Source organism: Enhydra lutris, unplaced genomic scaffold (genome assembly GCF_002288905.1).
Source record: "Enhydra lutris kenyoni isolate GAN:26980312 unplaced genomic scaffold, ASM228890v2 scaffoldscaffold73, whole genome shotgun sequence".
Classification (NCBI taxonomy): domain Eukaryota; kingdom Metazoa; phylum Chordata; class Mammalia; order Carnivora; family Mustelidae; genus Enhydra; species Enhydra lutris.
The window spans coordinates 4751712-4772682 of record NW_019154157.1 but is presented as its reverse complement, the minus strand read 5'-3'; the positions used below and the strand labels follow the sequence as shown (position 1 = coordinate 4772682).

Below are 20971 nucleotides of genomic sequence, written 5' to 3'. Positions count from 1 at the left end.
AATCCACTTGGAACAGGGGTTCTTCTACTCACCTGATGTTGGGCCTCCTCCAGGTTCCCGCTAGCCCAAAGGGAGAGGCCAAGACCATGGCGAATTTTGGCTTCATCTTCTCTTCGGCCCAGTTGCTCAGCTAACCTTAAGCCTGAAATCAGATAGAGAAATGCTAAGGACACACAGAAGATGGACAATCCCCCCTGGCCAAGGAGTCCTGGAGGTTAATTCTGCACCAGGTGTATATAAAGAATGTTAATAACAGAGCTAAATAAAATGGGGGACAAGAGTAGAATCAGTCAAGGCCGAGTAAACATTCTCTTCAAATTCTGTGTTAGTGGCGACCTTTCCAGAACAGTCCAAGATGCCACAGCAAGAGCTCAGGTGATGGCTATCAGCAGGAAACAGGTCTGCAGGGCAGGCAGAAACACTGAAACGTGAATGGAACCTAACCTGGCTGCCCTCCCAGCTGTGAAATCCCTAGCTTTGCAAATGAAAACTCCGGGCCTATAAATTTATCCAACCGAATTCTCTGGCAGGCCAACGCTGTTCCTGACAGTTCGAGTCAAGCACAGAAGCCAAGCTAATACTCTTCCCTATCTCATGTACATAGCATCCAGTCAGTGTCGATGGGAGACACATTTGATGTTCTCCCGAAAGGCAGAACGCTCACACCGTCTGACCCTGCCTTCTGTTACCGACACCACTGAGGCATTTCATGTCCGATCTGTTTTTCCTTTAAGGCTGACACTTTGATATGGCTCGGCAGGGTTACAGAACAAGTACTATAATGAGTTGAAAGCCTTAAATGAGACTGTCCTCATTCTAGTGGCCTTCAGACAGACACCTGCAGTTTGGGTCACTTACCTACAGCAAGCTTCTGGCTTTCGGGACACCAGCAACCGCCAAAGCTTTGGGAGAGCCAAATCTGAGGGCAACCATTTATTGTCCTGGCCACTAAGCAGTTCTCAGCATCACTCTGTCCTCATGATCTGGCTCTCTGTACACAGGAGTTAGCTTGTGCAGAAGAGCGCAGGAAGGTTCCCACACTACAGCTGCACGCACAAAGGAACGACTTCCTTTTAAAAATCTGATTTAGAGTGGATGGGAGCCTGCCTCTGAGCATGCTGGGCCCATGCAATTTCTGACTTCTGAAAAGGAACTGAGTCAGCTGAGAGGATAATAAAAGTGATATTCAGGTTTGCGCTCATAAAATACCTTGCATTTCACAAGGCACTTAGAAAACTCAGAAATACCATTTTAAAACCTGTCGCTGGGTAACAAAAATAATACTTGCAAATTATTCACATGTTAAAAAAACACCTCATACAATAGGAACACAAATGGAAGAAGATGGTTCTTGGATGAAAACCAGGAGAATACCAGTTGTTTTAATCTTCAACACACTAAGCATATTCATTCTTCAAGGCAGCTATCCCTGCTAAAGGTTCTCCAGTGAAGAGCTAAAAGGCTGGGCAGACACAGTATCTGTCCCCCTCATTCCTATCAGCCTCTGTCTCTTAGGAATCTAACCCAGCACCCCAGCATCCCTGAAGCCTGGTTTCCCAGGAACTAGTTGCATGTAGCTCCAGGTAGGTCATAAATGGGTCCAGGCTCCTTTTCTTCATTTGCAGAAAGAGAGAAAGCCGGATGAGACCAGTGGCTTTGATCAGGGTTGTCTGTACACATCACCTGGAGAGCTTCTACCAAAATCTCAGACCAGGCCCCACCTGTGAGGTTCAAGTGCCCTGGGGCAGGGTGATGCTGACTCACAGCCCCCTCTGAGAGCCAGGAGAGGGGCAGGGCACAAAGGTGGTTTCTGGCTCCACTGTTCCCTCGGCGCAAGAGGCTGTAGGCCTAACTCAGAAGCACTCAGAAAGGGCCTTCCAGGTGTCCGCACCTGTAACATCTCATGAGAAGAGGCATCTAATCCCACCTAGGAGCCGCACCAGGCTTTCTGGTGGAGTACAGCCGCAGAACAGACACCATGGAGATGCCATGATGAGAATTTAGATCTCTGCGAGATTCAGAATTACAAGAAACAATAAAAGTGAAATTGAGAGTTTTCCATAAATGTAGAATTATGTTACAATGTCTCAGGCAAAGCAGCTGCTTTATGGAAACAATATTTCAGGAAGTACAAAAGAACACAGTTGTCATTTGCTGGGTCTGAATTTAATAGTTTTCACAAATTCGACTGAAAATCGCCCCCAGTCTGTTGGAATTTTACCACAGTTAAGTTTCAGGAAACCCAAAGCCAACTCTCATATTTGATGCATGGAGGCAGAGCGCCTATGGAGTGGGAGCCAAAAAAGGTCTGGGAAGTGGCTCCCAGCCTCTGGGTAACCTCTCAGCCTGCAGGCCAGAGCAATCCCTGGTCTGCACAAAGAATGACAGCAAACCGTCAGCTTCTGGCCCAGTCTCCCCTTTGCTTCCTGCTTCCTGGCTTCCCAGCTGGGGCTCAGGAGTAATGCGGGATATATCAATGTTCCAACCCTGTGCTGTGCTTAGAAACAACAACACACAGGGTCTTGTGTGGTTCTTGGGGTTGGAAACTTGGGCTGGGGCCCACTCCACCATGAACTGACCACAGGGTCAGGACCAAGCCACTGGACTCCCTGAGCCTCGGGTCATTTGGCCGCAAACGGGAGTAGAGATACACCTCTGAAGGTTACTGTGAGAATGAAATCCGGTTAAATAAACTAAACATGCAAAGACCCTTGGAAGCTGGAAATGAGAGTTTTTGCTTAGAAATCAGCAACTACTTCCTTTTACTAGTGAGCCAAGAACATCCTATCTGCCATTCTTCCCTCCCAGGATGGGAGGGCACCATGTGCCCTCGTGAGGGGAAGTGCTTTCCGGGGTAGAAGTGTAGGGGGTAGAGGGTCAGCACACGGCTGTGGGACTTCTGCTTCCTGAGGAAGGAAGCTCCGAGGACTGGCTCAGGTGGCTGCATGGGTGGAGGTGGGGGGAGAAGGAGGAGGCAGCTGCAGTCACTTTCTGGGAGTGTCTGGAACAAGACTGCCATAGCATCAGCTCAAGCACTATGGGCAAGCACCAGAAGGAAGCCTGGATGACTGCTTGAGCAACCCTCAGACTGGATTAAACCTCAGCTGCGACCTCAAAATGGACTTCTTCACAGCTTTGTTATAGTTTAGATATTTTCAAGATGGACAACGGGGCTTGGGACAGATGGGCATCTTCCTCTGATTCAGGCCCTTAAATTTTATGTGACTAAACCTTACTTGCTTCCTCTCGTGTGGGAATGTGTCGTCTGCTGTGAAGGGCGAGGGATCCGAGGAGCAGGGAGGGTACCCGCTGCCCGGACAGCCAGCTCCCAGGGTTACACAAGCCAGGAAACACATCTGGAAAAGGGAACACCTTTGTGCTATTAACGCACACCTAGCGGGGGCACCACGGTTTTGGAGTTGAACTCATGATGTGGCCTCTGAGCTCCTCACTCCGGGCAGGGGTGGCCACTCAAACTGTGCCTACTTCCTTCCGAGTAGACTCTGAACTTGACCTCAGGGCTTACCGAGAGATCACCCCACAGGAACCACACAGGACCTTTTCACTTACCTTCCTGTAAGTACATGACTGACTGCGAATAGTTCTGCAAGGCATGATGGGTCCTTCCGAGGCTACTGTATGACACTGTCTTAGCCACCAAGTCATTCATCTGCGCGGCGATGCTCAAGTGCTGTTCTTGATAGACCACGGCCCGCTCAAAGGTGCCCAGGGATTCATAGGTGAGGCCCAGGTTCCCGTAGGCGCGGCCCTGGCAGGTGGGGTTGTTGGTTTCCTCTGCTATCTGCAGATCGAGCTGGTGGTACTGCAGGGCTGTATCATATTCCCCCATCTGCTGGTAAACGCCACCGAGGCCACAGGCCGCATCACTTTCCAGAGCTCGGTCTTTCATCTCTCTAGCAATGTTCAGCTGGCGTTCAAGGCAGGAAATGGCTTGTTCGTAATTCCCTAATTGGCTGTGCAGACTTCCTAGCTCTCCATAGGCCTGGGCTTTATTAAAGGCCTCCCCGAGCTCATGGGCGACCACGAGCCTCTTTTCAAAGCACACAAGGGCTTGCTGCAAGCTCCCCATTGCCCTGTGGGGATGTAGACAGAAAAGCAATGATATTATTTTGTGCAGGTGCAGACATGCTAAAGCCCCCGAGAAAATGAAAAGCATTTGTCACTGTCACTTACTATAGAAGCTCTTAACTCCTCTTCTAGCTAAAATCTATCATGTGCCCTTAGAGTGAGATGCAGGGGAATTTCATAATCTGGAAAGCAATTCAAAAGTCATCCCTTTGTGACCTTCCCAAGAGCTTGAGATTCAATGGGATATACACCCCAGAGGAAACATAAAATATATTAATAGGCACAATGATAGCGAGTGAACTGTTTGGTTCTTTGGGCCTCCCAATTTCTACTACCGCTTAGACTATGTTTTTGAAATCACTTTACAATGGCTATAAATCTTTCACCCTGAGCTTCTCAGAGCACTCTGTGGGTGATGATTTAGTTTGACCCTTGCCCTTCCTCTACTCCAGGAGCCCTAATCCCCTGCTGATCTGGAAGGGCCGTAAATTCTGCAGACACAGACACCTTCTTGGGTTCCCCACACTCAGAAGGAAAGCATCACCTTGGCCAACAGTGTGTCTTTTCTGTGCTGCTAAGAGATGACATGATAAGACTGGGAAGAGCAAGGATTTGGGCAGCAGACCGAGTCAGTTGTGTGGGGCACAGGAATTCCTTTCCCTGAGCCCCCATTTCTGGATGATAGTAAATCCCACAGCCCATAGCAGACCATAGTAAGTGCAGAGTAATACAGGATTGCGTTAATATTAAGCAAGATATCTCTGCAAGGTGCCTAGCATGATGATGATAGGATTTTTATTTATTCACTTATTCATTTATTCACTCCCAGCATCTTCAGGTGGTTTTCCCTAAAAGCAACAAAACGGGAGTCCACGTAATTCGTGGGTATAGGTGTGTCATTAATAAACACATTCATATAATGTGAGAGACTTTCAGTTGAACTGATGCATTCACCTTTCCCGTCCCATTATCCCTTTTATCCTGCTCCTCATGAGGTAGTCAAAGAAGCATTGCATTTGGAGTCAGACAGCCCTGGGTTTGACTCTCAGCTGTCCTTAATTTTTAAGCTGCGTAACCTTGGACATCGACCTAACCCCTCTGGGTCTTAGTTTCTTCCTCCATAATTGAAGGGCAATAATATCCCCGCTAAATTCACAAAATCATAGGGGGAGCTGAATAAGATACATATGAAACTTCTTTGTAGGTAACAAGCCGCCATGCAGACAGTAAGTTGCTTTCACTGCCACAGATGCTCTTTGTGCATGTGATCCACCACATCTGACACCTCTGTCGTCTTACCTGTGCCCATTTCCTAGGCCCCGGTAAGCCTTGGCTTGGTCTTGCATGCGATTCAGACTCTGGGCAACAGATAAATACTGTTCGTAGTACTTGATCGCTTCCTCATAGTCACCCAGGGCCTCGTAGCAATCCCCCAGATTGCCGTAGGCCCGGCCCCTGTCGAGCACGGACTCGTTTCCACTCAGCTGCTGCAGCATGGCCAACTGCTGCTCGAAGTAGCCGATGGCTTCTTCCATCACATTCATGTTCATCTTTGTGATCCCCATGTTGCCGTAGACCTGGGCTTCCAGACTGGGGTCCTTCAGCTTCTGCCCCAGATCCAGCTGCTCTTCATAACACTTGAAGGCCATTGTGTATTTCCCAAGGGCCATGTAGACCGCAGCCAGATGCCCGTGAGCTCTGCACTCCCCCGGCAAGTCGCTCAGCTCCTGGTAGACCTCCAGTTCCTGTGTGTGATAACCCAAGGCCTTGTCGTATTTCTGGATCATCCGGTATGCCGTGCCCAGGGCTGCATATGCACTGGCTTCCAGTCTTCTGTCCTTGACATGGTGAGCTAAGCCCAGCTGCTGCTCATAGAATTTTATTGCACCATTTATATCTTTTTTACAGATGAATATATCACCCAGGTTCCCCAGGGCTCGAAATTTAGCCTGGGAATTATTCAGCGACTGGGCTAGGGACAGTAGGTACTTCTGACACTCTTCAGCTTTGCTGAAGTTCAGCAGCGCCTTGAATGCTAGGCCCAAGTTGCAGTAAGCTTTCGCCTGGCTCAACTTGTCATGAAGGTCTTTGGCCAGCGCCAGATCCTGCTCATAGTACTTTACAGCCTCCTGGTAATTTCCAAGGCAGTAGTGGGCATAGCCAAGATTGTGGCAGACCTTCCCTTCCCCTTCCATGTCTTGAAGGTCAGGAGCGAGCCGGAGGTACTGTTCATAATAGGGGGCGGCCTGGACATACTCCCCCCGAGAGCAGTGGAAGTTGCCCAGGTTGCTGAGGGCCCGGGCCTCGCTCTGGATGTCACGAAGCTCCCGAGCAATGTTCAGGTGGTTCTGATAATGTTGCAGGGCCCGGTCATGGGCACCCAGGGCCTGGTAAGCCACGGCCAGGTTCCCGTGTGTCGACGCCTGTGAGGCCCGGTCATTCACTTCCATGGAGATCTGCAGCTCCTGCCGGTGGTACTTGACGGCCTGGTCGTACATCCCCAGGGCATTGTAGGCATTGCCCATATTCCCATAGGCACGGCCCTGGGCAGCATAGTCACTCAGCTCCTGGGCGATGCACAGGTGCGTCTTATGGAGTTTCAGAGCAGTATCATAATCGCCTTTCATCTGGTGTATGATTCCTGAGAAAGAGAATAAAGGAACAGAAAAAAGGTTAGAATTACTGATGAGCAGTTTGGGGGAAAAAAAGTCATTTGCAACTCAATTTATACTCAAACACAATTCAGATGAATTAGGGAATTTAAAATAACAGAAGGTAGAATTAAATATTTATCAGCGCTCCAGAGGGGAGATAGCTTTCTAAGCTTTGAAGCAACAGAAAAAAAAAAAACACAGACAGATTTGATTACAAAATTAAGAGGTTTTGTACTCAAATATATATATCTAAAATTAAAAGGCAAACCCGACACTGGAAAATATGTGACACATATATGACAAAATCCAACAGCTATCGTGTATAAAGATTTCCAAGATTTCACTTGGTCTGATTTAAAAAAAAAAAACAAAAACAATCTGAGGGTTTTGAAAGGGCGGGGGGGGGAGGTTGGGGGAACCAGGTGGTGGGTATTGGAGAGGGCACGGATTGCATGGAGCACTGGGTGTGGTGCAAAAACAAGGAATACTGTTATGCTGAAAATAAAAAAATAATAAAAATTAAAAAAAATCTAAAATCAAACTCCAGTTTACTGAAATAAGCAAAGAACAGTAAGTGTGAGCAGACAACTCACATCCAAGAAATACAAAAGTAACCACAGGGGGAAAATGCTAATTTCTTTTAATAATCAAAGAAATGCAAAATAAAGCAACCCCGAAGTACCATTTTACTGCAGCTAAATTAGCAAACAAAAAATTTAAGCAGCACCCTATACTGATGAGGTTGCCTGAAATTGGTAAACACATCAGCTGCTGGACATAAACGGGAATGGCCTATGGAGAAGCAGGATGTCGAGAACCACACACGTGGTCCTGCTCAGACCCGGCAATCCTACTCACAGGAATATATTCTATGAAAATCATCTGACAACTGCAAAAGCTATCCGCACACCAGTCTTCATGCAGCATCATAGATTAGTGGGAAATCAGAAACACCTTAAATGGCAAACACTGGGGGACTGTCGAAGTACATTTTGGTATATCAACTCAACAGAGGATTATGCAGTCATTAAAAGATAATTATGAAGTTTGGGTAGAAAAATGAGGGAAAAGGGTTCTTACAATAATAAGTGGTTAAAAAAAAAAAAAGCCAAAAACAATGCTGTATGCTCCCCGTGACAACAACCAGGAAAATAAGTGTGTGCACATGGACAAGACCTTGAGGGGATTATGCAAAAATAGAAACTGTCGCCTTGCGAGGTGATGGGATTTGCATGATTTTTTTCTTCCAAAATTTCTTAGAATTCTGCTTTTATAGTCATTAATAACAGCACTTTAAACAACTCTCATAAACTATGCTCTAGCAGCTAAGGTATTGTTTCTACAAGCAGTTCAAAATGAGATATATCATCGATATAAAAAAGAGAAAGTAGTTCCAAATAAGGGATATCATCAAAGTAACCGGGAGGCACCTTTATCGAGAACCTGGTTCAATCCGGGGCGGGGGATGGTTTGGGGTGCGGAGCCCTGGAAAAGACGGACAGAATCTAGTATGCAAACAGGTTTCTCCTTGCCCTTGGATTTGAACATACTTTTCCATGAATCAATGTGTGAGCTTTGCAGTGGTGACCAAAACCCACAGAAGTACAAAAAAGCAAAACACCAAGCTGGGTTCTTCTTAAAAGTCTGAACTAAAAATAGATACACTGAGAAGCAAGCTGTCAAAATCCAGGCCCCACAATTCGCCTCTGTGACACTTTCACTGACTCACTCACGCGCTGCCCCAGGATTTACTGTGTGTTAAGGCTCGTGGTGGGCAGCAGGGACAGACAAAGGAGACGCAAGTCTGCCCTCAGAGAGTGCGCTGGGTCATGAGGGAGCCGGTCAGGAAATGAATAATGTCAGCACACATCATAAACGCTGAAGTGAGGGGGGCAGAAAGGAGAATGTGAGGGCCCCTCTTCTGTCCCCCTGTCCTCCGCTGCCTGGGCTGGAGGTCTGCCCTGTCACAGGACTTGCATCCACCTCTGGATCTGGCCAGCTTTTTGATGTTAGCTCGACTTGGGGTACTGGATACATCATTCAGTCCCTCTGAGCTTTTCATAGTTCGTCTATGAAGTGAGGAAAATAATCATCTCGAAGCCAGTCTTAGAGGGCAGTAGTGAGGATAAAATAAAATCACGTATGTGTGAGTGCACTGTAACTGCAGACTGGAATTCAGGTATTAGTCACTGAAATTACTACATGCTTCTGCGAATTCTCAAGGTGGTAGAGATTAAACAAACGATGGTAATTATTCTGGGTATTTTCTTATAGGAGTAAAGTATTGCATAATTTAAAAATAACTAAGTAATGGGCGCCTGGGTGGCTCAGTGGGTTAAGCCGCTGCCTTCGGCTCGGGTCATGATCTCAGGGTCCTGGGATCGAGTCCTGCATCGGGCTCTCTGCTCAGCAGGGAGCTTGCTTCCCTCTCTCTCTCTGCCTGCCTCTCTGCCTACTTGTGATCTCTGTCAAATAAATAAACAAAACAAAACAAAACAAAACAAAACAAAACAAAAAAACTAAGTAAATCATGGTCCTCTATACAATGGAATAACATAGTGTCATTAAAAATTGTCAAGTAGGGGGCGCCTGGGTGGCTCAGTGGGTTAAAGCCTCTGCCTTCGGCTCAGGTCATCATCCCAGGGTCCTGGGATCGAGCCCCACATAGGGCTCTCTGCTCTGCAGGGAGCCTGCTTCCTCCTCTCTCTCTCTCTGCCTGCCTCTCTGCCTACTTGTGATCTCTGTCAAATAAATAAATAAAATCTTAAAAAAAAAAATGGTGAAGTAGGAAAAAAATACCCTGAGTCTGCCCCAGAACAAATGATTTAATTAAAAAAATGATGAAGTCGAAGAGGATATATTGACATGGGAAAAATTACAATATATTAATGGAATATATGTTCACAAAACAGTACATTGTAATAAAGACATTAATGGATGTATATACATGTATGTTTACATTTATATGTCTACATACAGTGTAAATTTATTTAAATGTTAACAGTAGTAATCTTTGGGTGGTAGAACTGCCGTTTTTTTCCATTTTGTTTCTCTGTATTTAAAGTGTTTTTTTTTTTTTCCTCTAAGGAATGTATAGTACTTGATTTAAAAATTAATGAAAGGATTTTTTAAACTCTGATCCAACAAGCAAAGTAACTTTCCTGGGGATTGGGCCTGGTCACTCCCCTGGGCTGGAGATGTCACTGGTATCCTTGCTGGAAGGATACGGTTTTTCAGAACCTGTCTCAAGGTTAGAAACTCTAAGCTACCCAAGAGGCAATACCTTAGCGTCACCTGGAACCGCATGAGTGGTGAAAAATGATTAGTGACGAACATTTCAGTTCTGAAGACCTGGATTTGGCCTGTATTCCTAAACTGCTTTTATGTAAAGAGAAAATTTTTAGATTTCAATTTCCGGGAATCCTTCAAGGAAATGAATCATTTGCTCCCTCTGTCTTCACTTTCTGCGTTTCTAAAGTGAGAGGGAAAAATATGTGCCCAGACAAGAGTCCGCAGTTAGGAACAGAGCCAGAGCCTGGGGTAAGGGCGGGGAAGGGGGCAAGAGCTGGGGCGCCCACATCTCCCTCTGAGCACCTTCACCCACAGCAATGCCTTTGCACAGATTTTTTTTCTTTTTCCCTCACAGCTTTTAGATTTCTTTGCAAGTGTTTTTTTCTTTTAAGCCAATATGATCATTACTTGGTTTCCAGGATGATGTTAAAAAGAAACAAGAAGCGTGAGCCCTTCAGAGAAGGCAATAGGGGAAGCTCAGGTAAGCGTTCATGCTCTCTGCCACCAAAGACACAGGTCTGTCTTGCTAGCCCCCTACCCTCTCCACTTGTACACCATCCTACAGGAAACTTGCTAAGTATCTGGATGGCGCACTATCATGGAAAAGCACAGAACTTTAAGTCAGCAGTTCTGTTTTACAAGCCCGGCTCCTACCTCGTTCAGCTGGGTACCTTTGAGATGGTCACTTTAATTCCATGAGGCTTTCTTCCCTTTTTTTTTTTTTTTTGAAGAGAGAGAGCACGTGCATATGCACACATGTGAGCAGGGGGGTGAGGGGAAGGGGAGAGGCAGAGGGAGATGGAGAGAGCATCTGAAGCAGATTCCACGTCCAGCATGGACCCCGATGCAGAGCTTGACCTCACAACCTTGAGATCATGACCTGAGCCAAAACCAAGTCAGTTGCTTAACCTAATGAGCCACCCAGGCGCCCTTCCTTTTCTTTTCCAACCAAAACTTTTTTGGTGTTTTTGTTTTCTTATTAAAGTTGGGTTACACTATCTCAAAGAATAGGTATGAGAAACATAATGGTTTATATCAGTGTGCTTTGTAACCTCCAGCATGCTATCTGAACATGGTACGAGCAGTACTTAGAGAGTGACAGAAAGGAAAAGGAATTCCAGGTTTCCTCTCATGGCCTCAAGAGTCTGGCCTAGTTAATAGGGAGCAGTTGGGATGATAATGGCTACCCAGGGTTCAGTGAGTTGTGAAAGAAACTGCCTGCTGGTGATGGCAAAATGATCTGACCCCCAGCCAGCTTGCCCACACACCCGCCTTCCTTCTCCCCTTCCTCCTCATCTGACACTTCCGAGGCTCTCTAAAGAATCAGGCAGATTCTCAAAAACAAAGACTTCCGGACATGAGCAAGGGTAGGAGGCAATGGGCCTGGCTGAGATGGGATTTCTTTTCATCCGCCCTGTGTCTCTACCGTCCCAGCCTCTGCCAGCCTGGAGAATTCTGAACAGAGCATTACACACTCTTGGCAGCCGTTCTCTTTGTTGAGGCAACATAAAAGCGGCCCTGAGAACTGCCAGCAGAGTGACTGCACATGCTGAGGAGATAATCTGCAGATCCTCCTTCCCTTTCGAGACCACAGCTTGATTTTCCAGGGCCGTCACTCAGATGAAGACTTACAGAGAGCCTGTCAGCAGGGGTGTGCTAGGTGACAACGTGCTGCAGGGAGGGGGATTAAACGAAGATTAGTGGGGCAGAAGAGCCTTACAAAGCCGAGTTCCCACAAGGGCGTGTGGTGAAAGGACGCATGGATATGGATTTATAGATCACCATGGTGGGCCTCTACCCTGGGGACAGGAATGGTCACTGCCTGGGAATAGTAACACCTACTTGAAGTGCTGTCGTGAGGACCCAGGAGATCATGCTCATGAGAAGCCGGCACAGGTGACTCGAACACGGTAAATGCTCAACACAGTTTGCTTCTTACTATTAACCATAACCAGCAAAGACCAAGGGAGTTGTGACCATTATGGGCCTAGCAGAATTTCTGCTTAAATGAGAACATTTAGTGTTTCCTCAGGAACTTCTGCCTGCCTTTTTTCTTGTGAATTCTCTGAAAGGAGGGCCCCAGTGTATTTCCACCAATAGTGGAGGCGCTCTTCTCATTTACTGAAAATATCATTGCTCTGATTATTGATAGTATGGGATCCAAATGGGGCTTTAAGAGCTCATCGGTCCTTTCTTGAAGCTTTCCAAGAGCTTGCATTCTGCTCCACCCTAGCCAAAGCCCCAGCCACTCTCAGGAGACACAAGCTGTGGGAGCTAGAGAGGGCCCTCCTATGGTGTCAGCTTATAAATGACACAGCCCAGGTCCAGTGAGAGGAAGTGAGGTCTTGGCAGAGCTGCGGGAGGTACTCTTGACCCACACACGCTCAGCCATACCAGCCCATCCGAGATAAACAGGAGGCATCAAGGAACTGTTATTATTAGTTTCCTAGGTGTAACATGGGCCAGCAGCTGTGCTAAAAGTTCTCATCTGTTAGAAACACACCCAGGAGGGGCGCCTGGGTGGCTCAGTGGGTTAAAGCTTCTGCCTTCAGCTCAGGTCATGATCTCAGGGTCCTGGGATTGAGCCCCACATCGGGTTCTCTGCTCAGTGGGGAGCCTGCTTCCTCCTCTCTCTCTCTCTCTCTGCCTGCCTCTCTGCTTACTTGTGATCTCTCTCTGTCAAATAAATAAAATCTTTAAAAAAAAAAAAAAGAAAAGAAACACACCCAGGAGTATTTACAGATGAAACAACATGGTGTCTATGGTTTGCTTTCAAAAACACTCTAGCAGAGGGGGAAAGAGAGCCTGTGTGGGTGGGTGTATGAAACAAGATTAGCAATGTATTTTTTTTTTTTTTTTTTAGCAAAATGTTGATAACTGAGTTATGAGTACATGGGGGTTCGTTATTCTATTCCTTCTGTATGTGTGTGTGTGCGTGAAACATTCCATAACAGAAAATTAAATCAAATAATCAAGATATGCAGAGAGATCTGTATGGCACATTCTTCTATTGTTCCTTCTGGATCAGGAAACTTCCTCATAGCTATGTCCCGATGTGGATATTTAAGTTCATTTGTCTGTCCGTGAGACCTCAGGAGAGAAAGAAATCAGCTGCTCAGCGGCGTGCCTACACAAGCCAGCCTCCATGTCCTTCTCCAGGCTGGGAGGACTCACAGTGACACGGTGTCTTGTCCCACTGCTTTGATTTCTTTACAGACACAATCTTTAATTTTACTTTTAATTTCAAAGGCTCCTAATGGATAGGATGACATTGTGTCAGTCCAACAGGCAGGGGGTGGTGGGGAGGGAAGGTGTTTGCACCGGAACAGCGGACAAACGTGCTCAACACAAACAGTGCTGTGTATTCGCAGCAGCTCCCCCCGCGCTCCCCACCAGGAGGAGTGGCCCCAGTTTCTTCGAGGCACCCATTATTTCAGCTCTCTAGGTTCCCCAGATCCTCTCCCTCTCAAGTTGCCACAGAGAGTTTGTCCACATAGCACCTAAAATATCCCAAGGCTTGGAGTGGGGAGGAAGGGACAGACCTGCTTAGTAAACAGATGGCTGGAATCAAAGGCATGAGAGCAAAGTGCTCTGTGTTAGAAATGCAACCGACTGGATGTTTTATCTCATTTTCAGGTTACTATTTATGAGCCTAGAGACAAGCTCATTATTTTTGCCAGTGGAGGACAGCAAAGGTACAGAAATTTTTAAATGCAGATAATTTTAAAATTATCTCTCATGTGATTTCAGCTACAAGCATCTTCCTGGTAGGAAAGCTCTTCCTGAAAACCAGTGCCTGCCCTTCTACTTGATAATCTCAGGCACACTTCAAATCAATCCTGTGAGGGGCACCTGGGTGGCTCAGTGGGTTAAGCCTCTGCCTTCGGCTCAGGTCATGGTCTCAGGGTCCTGGGATTGAGCCCCGCATCGGGCTCTCTTCTCAGCGGAGAGCCTGCTTCCCCGTCTCTGTGATTGCCTCTCTGCCTACTTATGATCTCTGTCTGTCAAATAAATAAATAAAATCTTTAAAAAAATCCTGTGAGATCACTACTGCGGTCTCAGAGACCCAGAAAGTTCAAGAACTCACTCAGGCCTATACAGCTCCAAATGGCAGAATAGATACTGGACCCTAGGTTCTCCTGAATCAGGAATCCATGCTTTCACCCATTCCCCTTCTGGAATGAAGCTGGACTGCCTTCTAGTGAAAGGTGGTCATGACTTTGTACCTACTTCTCCTATATTAATGTTCATACACTGTTATGGCAAACCGATCTCGAGGCAGCTATATGAGGACAGATTGCTGGTCTGGCTAAATCTGTATCCGGAGCAGTGAAGTGTACATTAGCAGCTGGGAAATGCTAAGAGGTGCAGGAATGCAGTAGGAGGAAGCAGATGTAATCCGTCGTGTGGGCGTCACCTCTGGAGAACTCTCGGGCCATCACGTGTCTCTTCTGCCACCATTTATCTTAATTACATCTGTCTACTCTTTCTACCCAACCCACCAGGCTCTCCTTGTTCTTGCAAAGGGTAAGTGAAGTTAAGGGCCTGTTATCTTCTGCTTCAACAGCAATTTGAGATGTCTCCTGTGGCACTGAGAGTTCTTCTGTCCCAGATACCGACTGCCCTCCCCTTCTGTTTCAGTCCAGAGGAGCCCACTATAGTAAGGTTGAGGAAATCCCTGCACATGCCACCTCTGCCTCCCAAAGACAGACTCCACCGGAAAGTATCTGCCTTTTTCTCCCCAAGCCAGCCCCTGCTTTATTGAGGCATAACTTACAAAACTGTATATATTTAAAGTATATAATGTGATGATTTGATATACACATTCACTGTGAGATGATTACCACATCAAGTTAATTAACACATCCATCACCCTTTTTTGTGGTGAGAATACTTAAGATCTACTCTGTTAGTAAATTCCAAGTATACCTTCAGTATTATTAACTGTAGCCGCCATGCTGTATGTTAGAACCTCAGAACTTACTCCTCTGATAACCAAACTTGGAGGAAATAGAATGCAGCTGGAAGAGAAACAGAGAGGCCCTATTTGCTCAATCTCTGGCCCTTAAGGCTCTCTTTAGGCTGAACAGAGGCACCGTCCACTTCTCTGCAGCCCCCTCTTGCCACAGTCCCAAAGGCGTGGGCCGAATGACAGTGACAAGAAGCCAGCCTGGAGCTCATGGAGCCCAGTTATTTCACTGCTTCCATCCTTGGCCCCAATTCCTCCTCCCTTGGAGAGTTAAAAACCAAGACTGCAGGTGAATAGCTCAGAAATTCCCCAGGCCTGTTTGGCTGTAAATCCTAAGGCAGTGGGTTAGATTAATTGTGCCATGAAGTAGGGGAAGTAATAATTAAACCTATTAAAAAGGAGGTGGCTGGAGAGGGGTGCTCCAGAGATGGATGATGAGGTAGGAAGTGCTAGGCACAGTCATCCCTAACGGCTAAGGCCAGGCCACGGAGAGAGAACTTGGTGGGAAGCCCAGAGCAGAGTGAAAAATACGCTGGGCCTGCCTGGCCAAGGCCCGCCATTAGTCACTGTTTGGAGAAGGCCCAGTGTGGCTGGTTCTCATTCTGGATCACAATAAGAGGAGGGAGGCACCCTCATAAGTTAACAATGCAGAGAATGTTACAGGGAGTTAATTTCAATATGAAACAAACACTTTTGTTTCAAGGTCTGGGGTGGAATCCCTGAAATGCAGAGATAACTGCTTCTGCTTCTCCCTTGAGCTGAGCCTCTAAAAACTGCACCAGTCCCACCTCCCTGGAAAACTTTCTGAGTCCCTCTGGCCAGCAAAGAAAAGCATGGACCCATTTTAAATGGCATAGACAAACTTTGCCAGTCCAACGCCAAGCCAGCCATCCCTGCCCAGTGCTCCCTATGCAATCCCAGCCAAGCAGCAGCCCTGCTAGCCCTTCTGCTCGGTCCCACCCTGCCTTGTATGCCTGACTTTTTCATCCCCTTTGCTTGGTTTGGACTGCCTTCCTCCCCCAACTGTGGGAGCCTTTACTCCTGTTGCCTGCTCTGGTTCTCTTCTATATCCAGATGCATATTTAGTACTCAGGAGAAGTCAGGCGCGGCCAAGTGACTTGTTTTGCCCAATGGAATATGAGGAGAAGCAATGTGTTCCTTCCAGACAGAAGCACTTAAGAGCTGGACTACGATATTCCCTGCTCTCTCTTCCCCTGCCTGACTGACTGCAGAAGCTATGTGTTCCAGATGGTGCTGCTGGAGAAGATGGAGCCATGGGAGGCCGGGATTAGTGAGGTGCATCCTGAGTGTTATGTGAACCTGGTAGCCGGTGTGTGAAGATAAAGTCTCTTGTTTTGGACCACTAAGATCTGGGACTATTGTTACTGTACCAGACCCCAGCACATCATCATGGACATACCATCCAATAACAAGCCTCTAAGCCCTTGCTCTAACCTACAATTTTCAACTGTCCTAAGAAAGTCCGTGTCAGAGGAGAGACACCTATTAATAGAAGTCTCCGGAGGCACTTTTGAGTCATCCACACCTCTGGATGTCCTGAATCCCAGCCCTGAATCAAGTGAGACCACTGAAATCTATAAATCTGAGCCAAATGAACTTGACCCACACTGAACAGGCTTCAGTGAATTGAGGTTTCATCTTAATGCCCTAGGGTTAGTTGATTTTTTTATTCAAGTCTATTATTAGAAAAAGCACCCTGAAATCTATTATAATCTTCGCTGCTAAAATTTTAGTTACATTATACATTTTGTTACCATAATCCCATATATAAAATGTCTCTTGAAAAATTTCTTTTAGGATTCAGCTTTCCTTCCCCTGAGGAATTCTATGCTCCCATCTTTTGGGTAATAAGAATTACGTGTTTCTTTTTTTGCTTTGGCCACAAGGAAGCTCTCACTTAAATATGAAACTCTAATACAACAACCATGTTAGCCTCTGTTTCCAGGCTCTTTTCCAGGACCTTGGTTTCCTACTTTTATTCCCTGATCTTGGTTTTGTATTTCTATAGCATCATCATTTGATAAGGTAAGCTAAGTAAAATCCTTCATAGAATGAAACACATAATAGAGAAGCAAGAAAGAAAAATCTCTTACATCTGTTATGTGCTCAGCTGACTTTGCCTCGGTAATCTGCCTACCCCCTCAGCCTGCCATTTCTCCACTTTGCTGCTATGTGTTTTGTGGGCCCTGTCCTACCAGTTTTAATAACCCTGCAGTGCCCGTTGCTTGACACTGTGCTTTACGCTGGACAGACGTTGTGACCAGAACTGGAATCTCCCTATTCCTGGCCCTGCCTCTTCACTGTCTCGTGCTCTCAAGAAAGTAAGTACTTTTCCTAGCCTCTAATTTGCCTCTACCTAGGATGATAATCAGGAAGATCAAATACAAGTGAATGATGAGGTATGACACTCTGTTTTCTAGGGGGCGGGATTTTTCCATATAGCTTCAGTGACCATAGTCCTCAATATTATAAATAACAAAATCAAAATAGGCCACTCCTTCTACCATTATTTTACTACAGAGTGTAATTTGCTCTAGGTCTTAGATGCCATCATATTTCCAAAGTGAGCACACCAAAGGGAACTTGGCAACACCTCATTTCATCCAAGAAGGATGCAAAATTATGGGCTCTGAGAATATTATAGTCAAGCTTTGCAGGTGACATGAGAATGGGGCCCATTTCCTGAAGGGTCTCAGTGTCTGCATGTCAGAGAGGAGACTCCCCCCTCCCCAAGGACATTTGAATATGAGATGGGGCATTTTTGATTGTCACACTGTCTGGGAGCCCAACAGCCTGCACCATGTGGGAAGACTCCAGCACAATGAAGAACTATCGCACACCCAAATGCCAGTACATCGCGCTGAGAAACACTGGATATTCTGGGGTGATTTTACACCAGGGCACTAATTAATAATCTGAGGGGAAAAAAACGACCCACAACTTTGTTTTTGTCCTGTCATCCAGCTGAAGTTGTTAAAATCAATCATGAAAATTAATTAATTGGGGAGTATTTTGACTGATATTCAATAATTTAAGCAAAACACCATGAAACAAGGATCCTTAATTCTAAAATCTGGCTTACTGACCAACTGCCTTCACCAGTTTCTTACCTGTGGAATGTCATTCATTGAAAAGATAAATGAAAAGACATCTATAAGGGTGCCTAACTGGCTTGGTCAGAAGAGCCTGGGACTCCTGATCTTGGGGTCATGAGTTCAAGCCCCATGTTGGGTGGAGGGATTATTTAAATTAAAAGTTAGAAAAAATTTTTTTAAATGGGGGCACATTAAAAAATGGTTCAGTTGGTTAAGCACTCAACTCTTGATCTCAGATCAGGTCTTAAAATTTTTAAAAAAATACTTAATTTTAAAGTAAAAATTTTTAAGTAAAAATACTTAAATTAAAAAAATACTTAAAATATTTTAAAAAAAAATAAAAAAAATAAAGGATACCTATATATGGGCTGCCTCCCAATTTCATCAGGATAATTAAAAAGGGAGAGGGGAGCCCTTACTACGTAATAAAAAGAGTAATAGCACTAATAAATGACAATCCTATACAAAATTCTCCTTTGTGACCTCATTCAATACCTGACACCAAAAACCAGCTCTGTGGCTCCCAAATATGCAATTCCAGCTCAGACTTCTCTCTCAAGCATTGGTCTCTTAAATCTAACTGCCTACTGGATGGACAGATCTCAGGTAACCTAAAACTCTACGTTTCCAAAAATGTTTGTAGAATTGTGGAACAGAATTCAAAGCCACTTCATGACACTTGTCAGTTCTCAAAGTTCTTGGGTCTCCATTAAATTATTTGACTCAAGGACAAAAAGCAGGGTGGCCAGGTCTGCTTTTGAAAACACTCACTGAAGCCACAGGGTCATAAAGTTACAGAGCTAAGACTTGAACTCACCTGAGCCCACTGCCTGCCAGCCTGGCACTTTCCCCTTGAATGACTTTGTTCCTCTGAGGGTCTGAGGCAGCAACGGGTGCAGAATTCAGCTGTGCAATCTGGGGGAAGGACAAAGCCCATCCCCCAGGGATGCATCATTCCCTCGGCCCAGAGAGGAGGAGAGGATGGCATGGTATACCCAGACCAACAGGGAGCCCTGGAAACAGACAGGGAAAGGGAGGAGCAGCAGAAAAGCCAGCCAAAAGAACAGCCCTTCAAAAATGATTTCACTTTGCAAATTCAATTGCAAAGACAGATGGATTTTCCAGCCAGGCTGGAGAACAAATTATAAAATCTGCTTTCCCAAGGCAATCGGGTCTGAAAAGCTTCATTTTAAAAATTCACACTGGATAGAAAACTCAAACTCAATGATTGTGTGAAGTGTTCTAGCTAGATTAAGCATAATGCTATCAAAACAAGTGATTCATATATTCTGCTCATTTTTCTATTAGTACATGGGCTTTTGGTGAGGGCAATTTCAAAAACATGGAAAAGAGGAAGATAGGATTAAAATTGTGATCCATTTACTGCTTTCAGTTTTTCTTCCCTTTCTGCTTAATTGAGAGGGATTTACTTAGGAAATTAGAGGCTCCTGAGGCTGACTCACTCATGCATATCACAGAGATGATATTTAAACATGTCTTACTAGAAAGCTCTTGTGAACTGCTTTAAATCTGAAACCTCATTTACCTCCTTTACTCAAACTGTAGACTCATAGGGTAAGAGGAACCCAAAGAAATCACTGAAACTCGGGCTTCTCAGAACATTTGTCAGTTCTTGACATATCTCAGCCCTACTACATCAGGAAAGGGTGGGTCCCCATCTGTCTATCTGGCCAACCACTTCTTCCAAGTACATATAAATAAAAGAACCACCTAATCTCTCCCCCTCTGATTACATACAGGAACACTAATGCAGAATATTATCAGTGTCAATATCCAGAGCAGACAGTTTTATAGCTTCTGTGGTTTTCTTTGCATCCTCTTGGTGTGCAAATTTTTACATTATTCAGATTCTATAATGATAAAAATTGAACATAATAATCTCAAAAATGTTTTTTCAAGTATAAAAATAATACATGTTCAAAAATCCTTCTGGAAGATAGCAAAGTTTGGCTCACTCAACACCCATTTTCAACTCTCTTCTTTCTCCCTAGCTGCCTCTGCCTGTGGGGCTGGAAAGCTAAATATTCTCTTTCCCAGTCTCCCTTGCAGTTAGGATTGGTCAAGTGACACTATTGTGGTCAGCAGACAAAAGCAGGAGTGTGCTAGCATTGTAGAAAAAATGCTTCTGAATCTTTATAAAAATTGTTTCTCTGAAATGAGTAAAAAGATACAGAAGCAGCTGGCTTAGCATGTCAGGCTTCTGATGTGAACAAGTCATGATGCCTGGAGGCTCAGCAGCCACCATGTGACCACGAGGACGAGCATAAAGGACCAGCATGAGTGAAGGCCAGGAGAGTTAAATGCATAGTAATAGGCCCGGTCATCCTTAACCTCTGAATCAATGTCAGATACCTCACATTTACCGTTTTGTGAGAAAAATAAGCCCCTATTTGTTTAAGCCTTTTACATCAGATTTCCTGTTTCTTCGCCAAAGGATTGCTGTTACCATATTCAATGCAGAAAAAGTGAAATACAGAAAAACTCTACCTTACTTAGTGACTGGTCTGAAATAATCATTGCTAACATCCTAGCGTAGTTCCTGACAATCTGTTTCTGTGTTGGTGTCAATTGTTTGGGTTATATATTGAGATCATATTACATGTACGGATTTTTAAACATAATTAAAACAAGACCAGGTCCTTAAAGGAAGATAATGATAAAAAGGATTTTGATGACAGATATCTGCCAGTAGGTCTTTGTTTACCATTAGGACATTTAATATGGGTTTAAAGGATGTAGACTATCATTTCTCAAATGTCTTGGTAATGAAAATGGCCATTATGTTGCTCTCTAAGCTCTGCGTTACAGAATAAAAGAACATTTTCAGTTCA

At 45.2% G+C, this 20971-nt stretch overlaps 1 protein-coding gene across 1 annotated transcript in view; it reads right to left on the bottom strand.

The window, feature by feature from the left end:
• LOC111160024 (tetratricopeptide repeat domain 28) overlaps positions 1-20971 on the bottom strand; it is a 596564-nt gene that overhangs the window by 103727 nt on the left and 471866 nt on the right. Inside the window, 3 exon segments of the mRNA XM_022522789.1 lie at positions 33-142; positions 3571-4094; positions 5389-6730. Coding sequence (XP_022378497.1) covers positions 33-142; positions 3571-4094; positions 5389-6730 — 1976 coding nt within the window.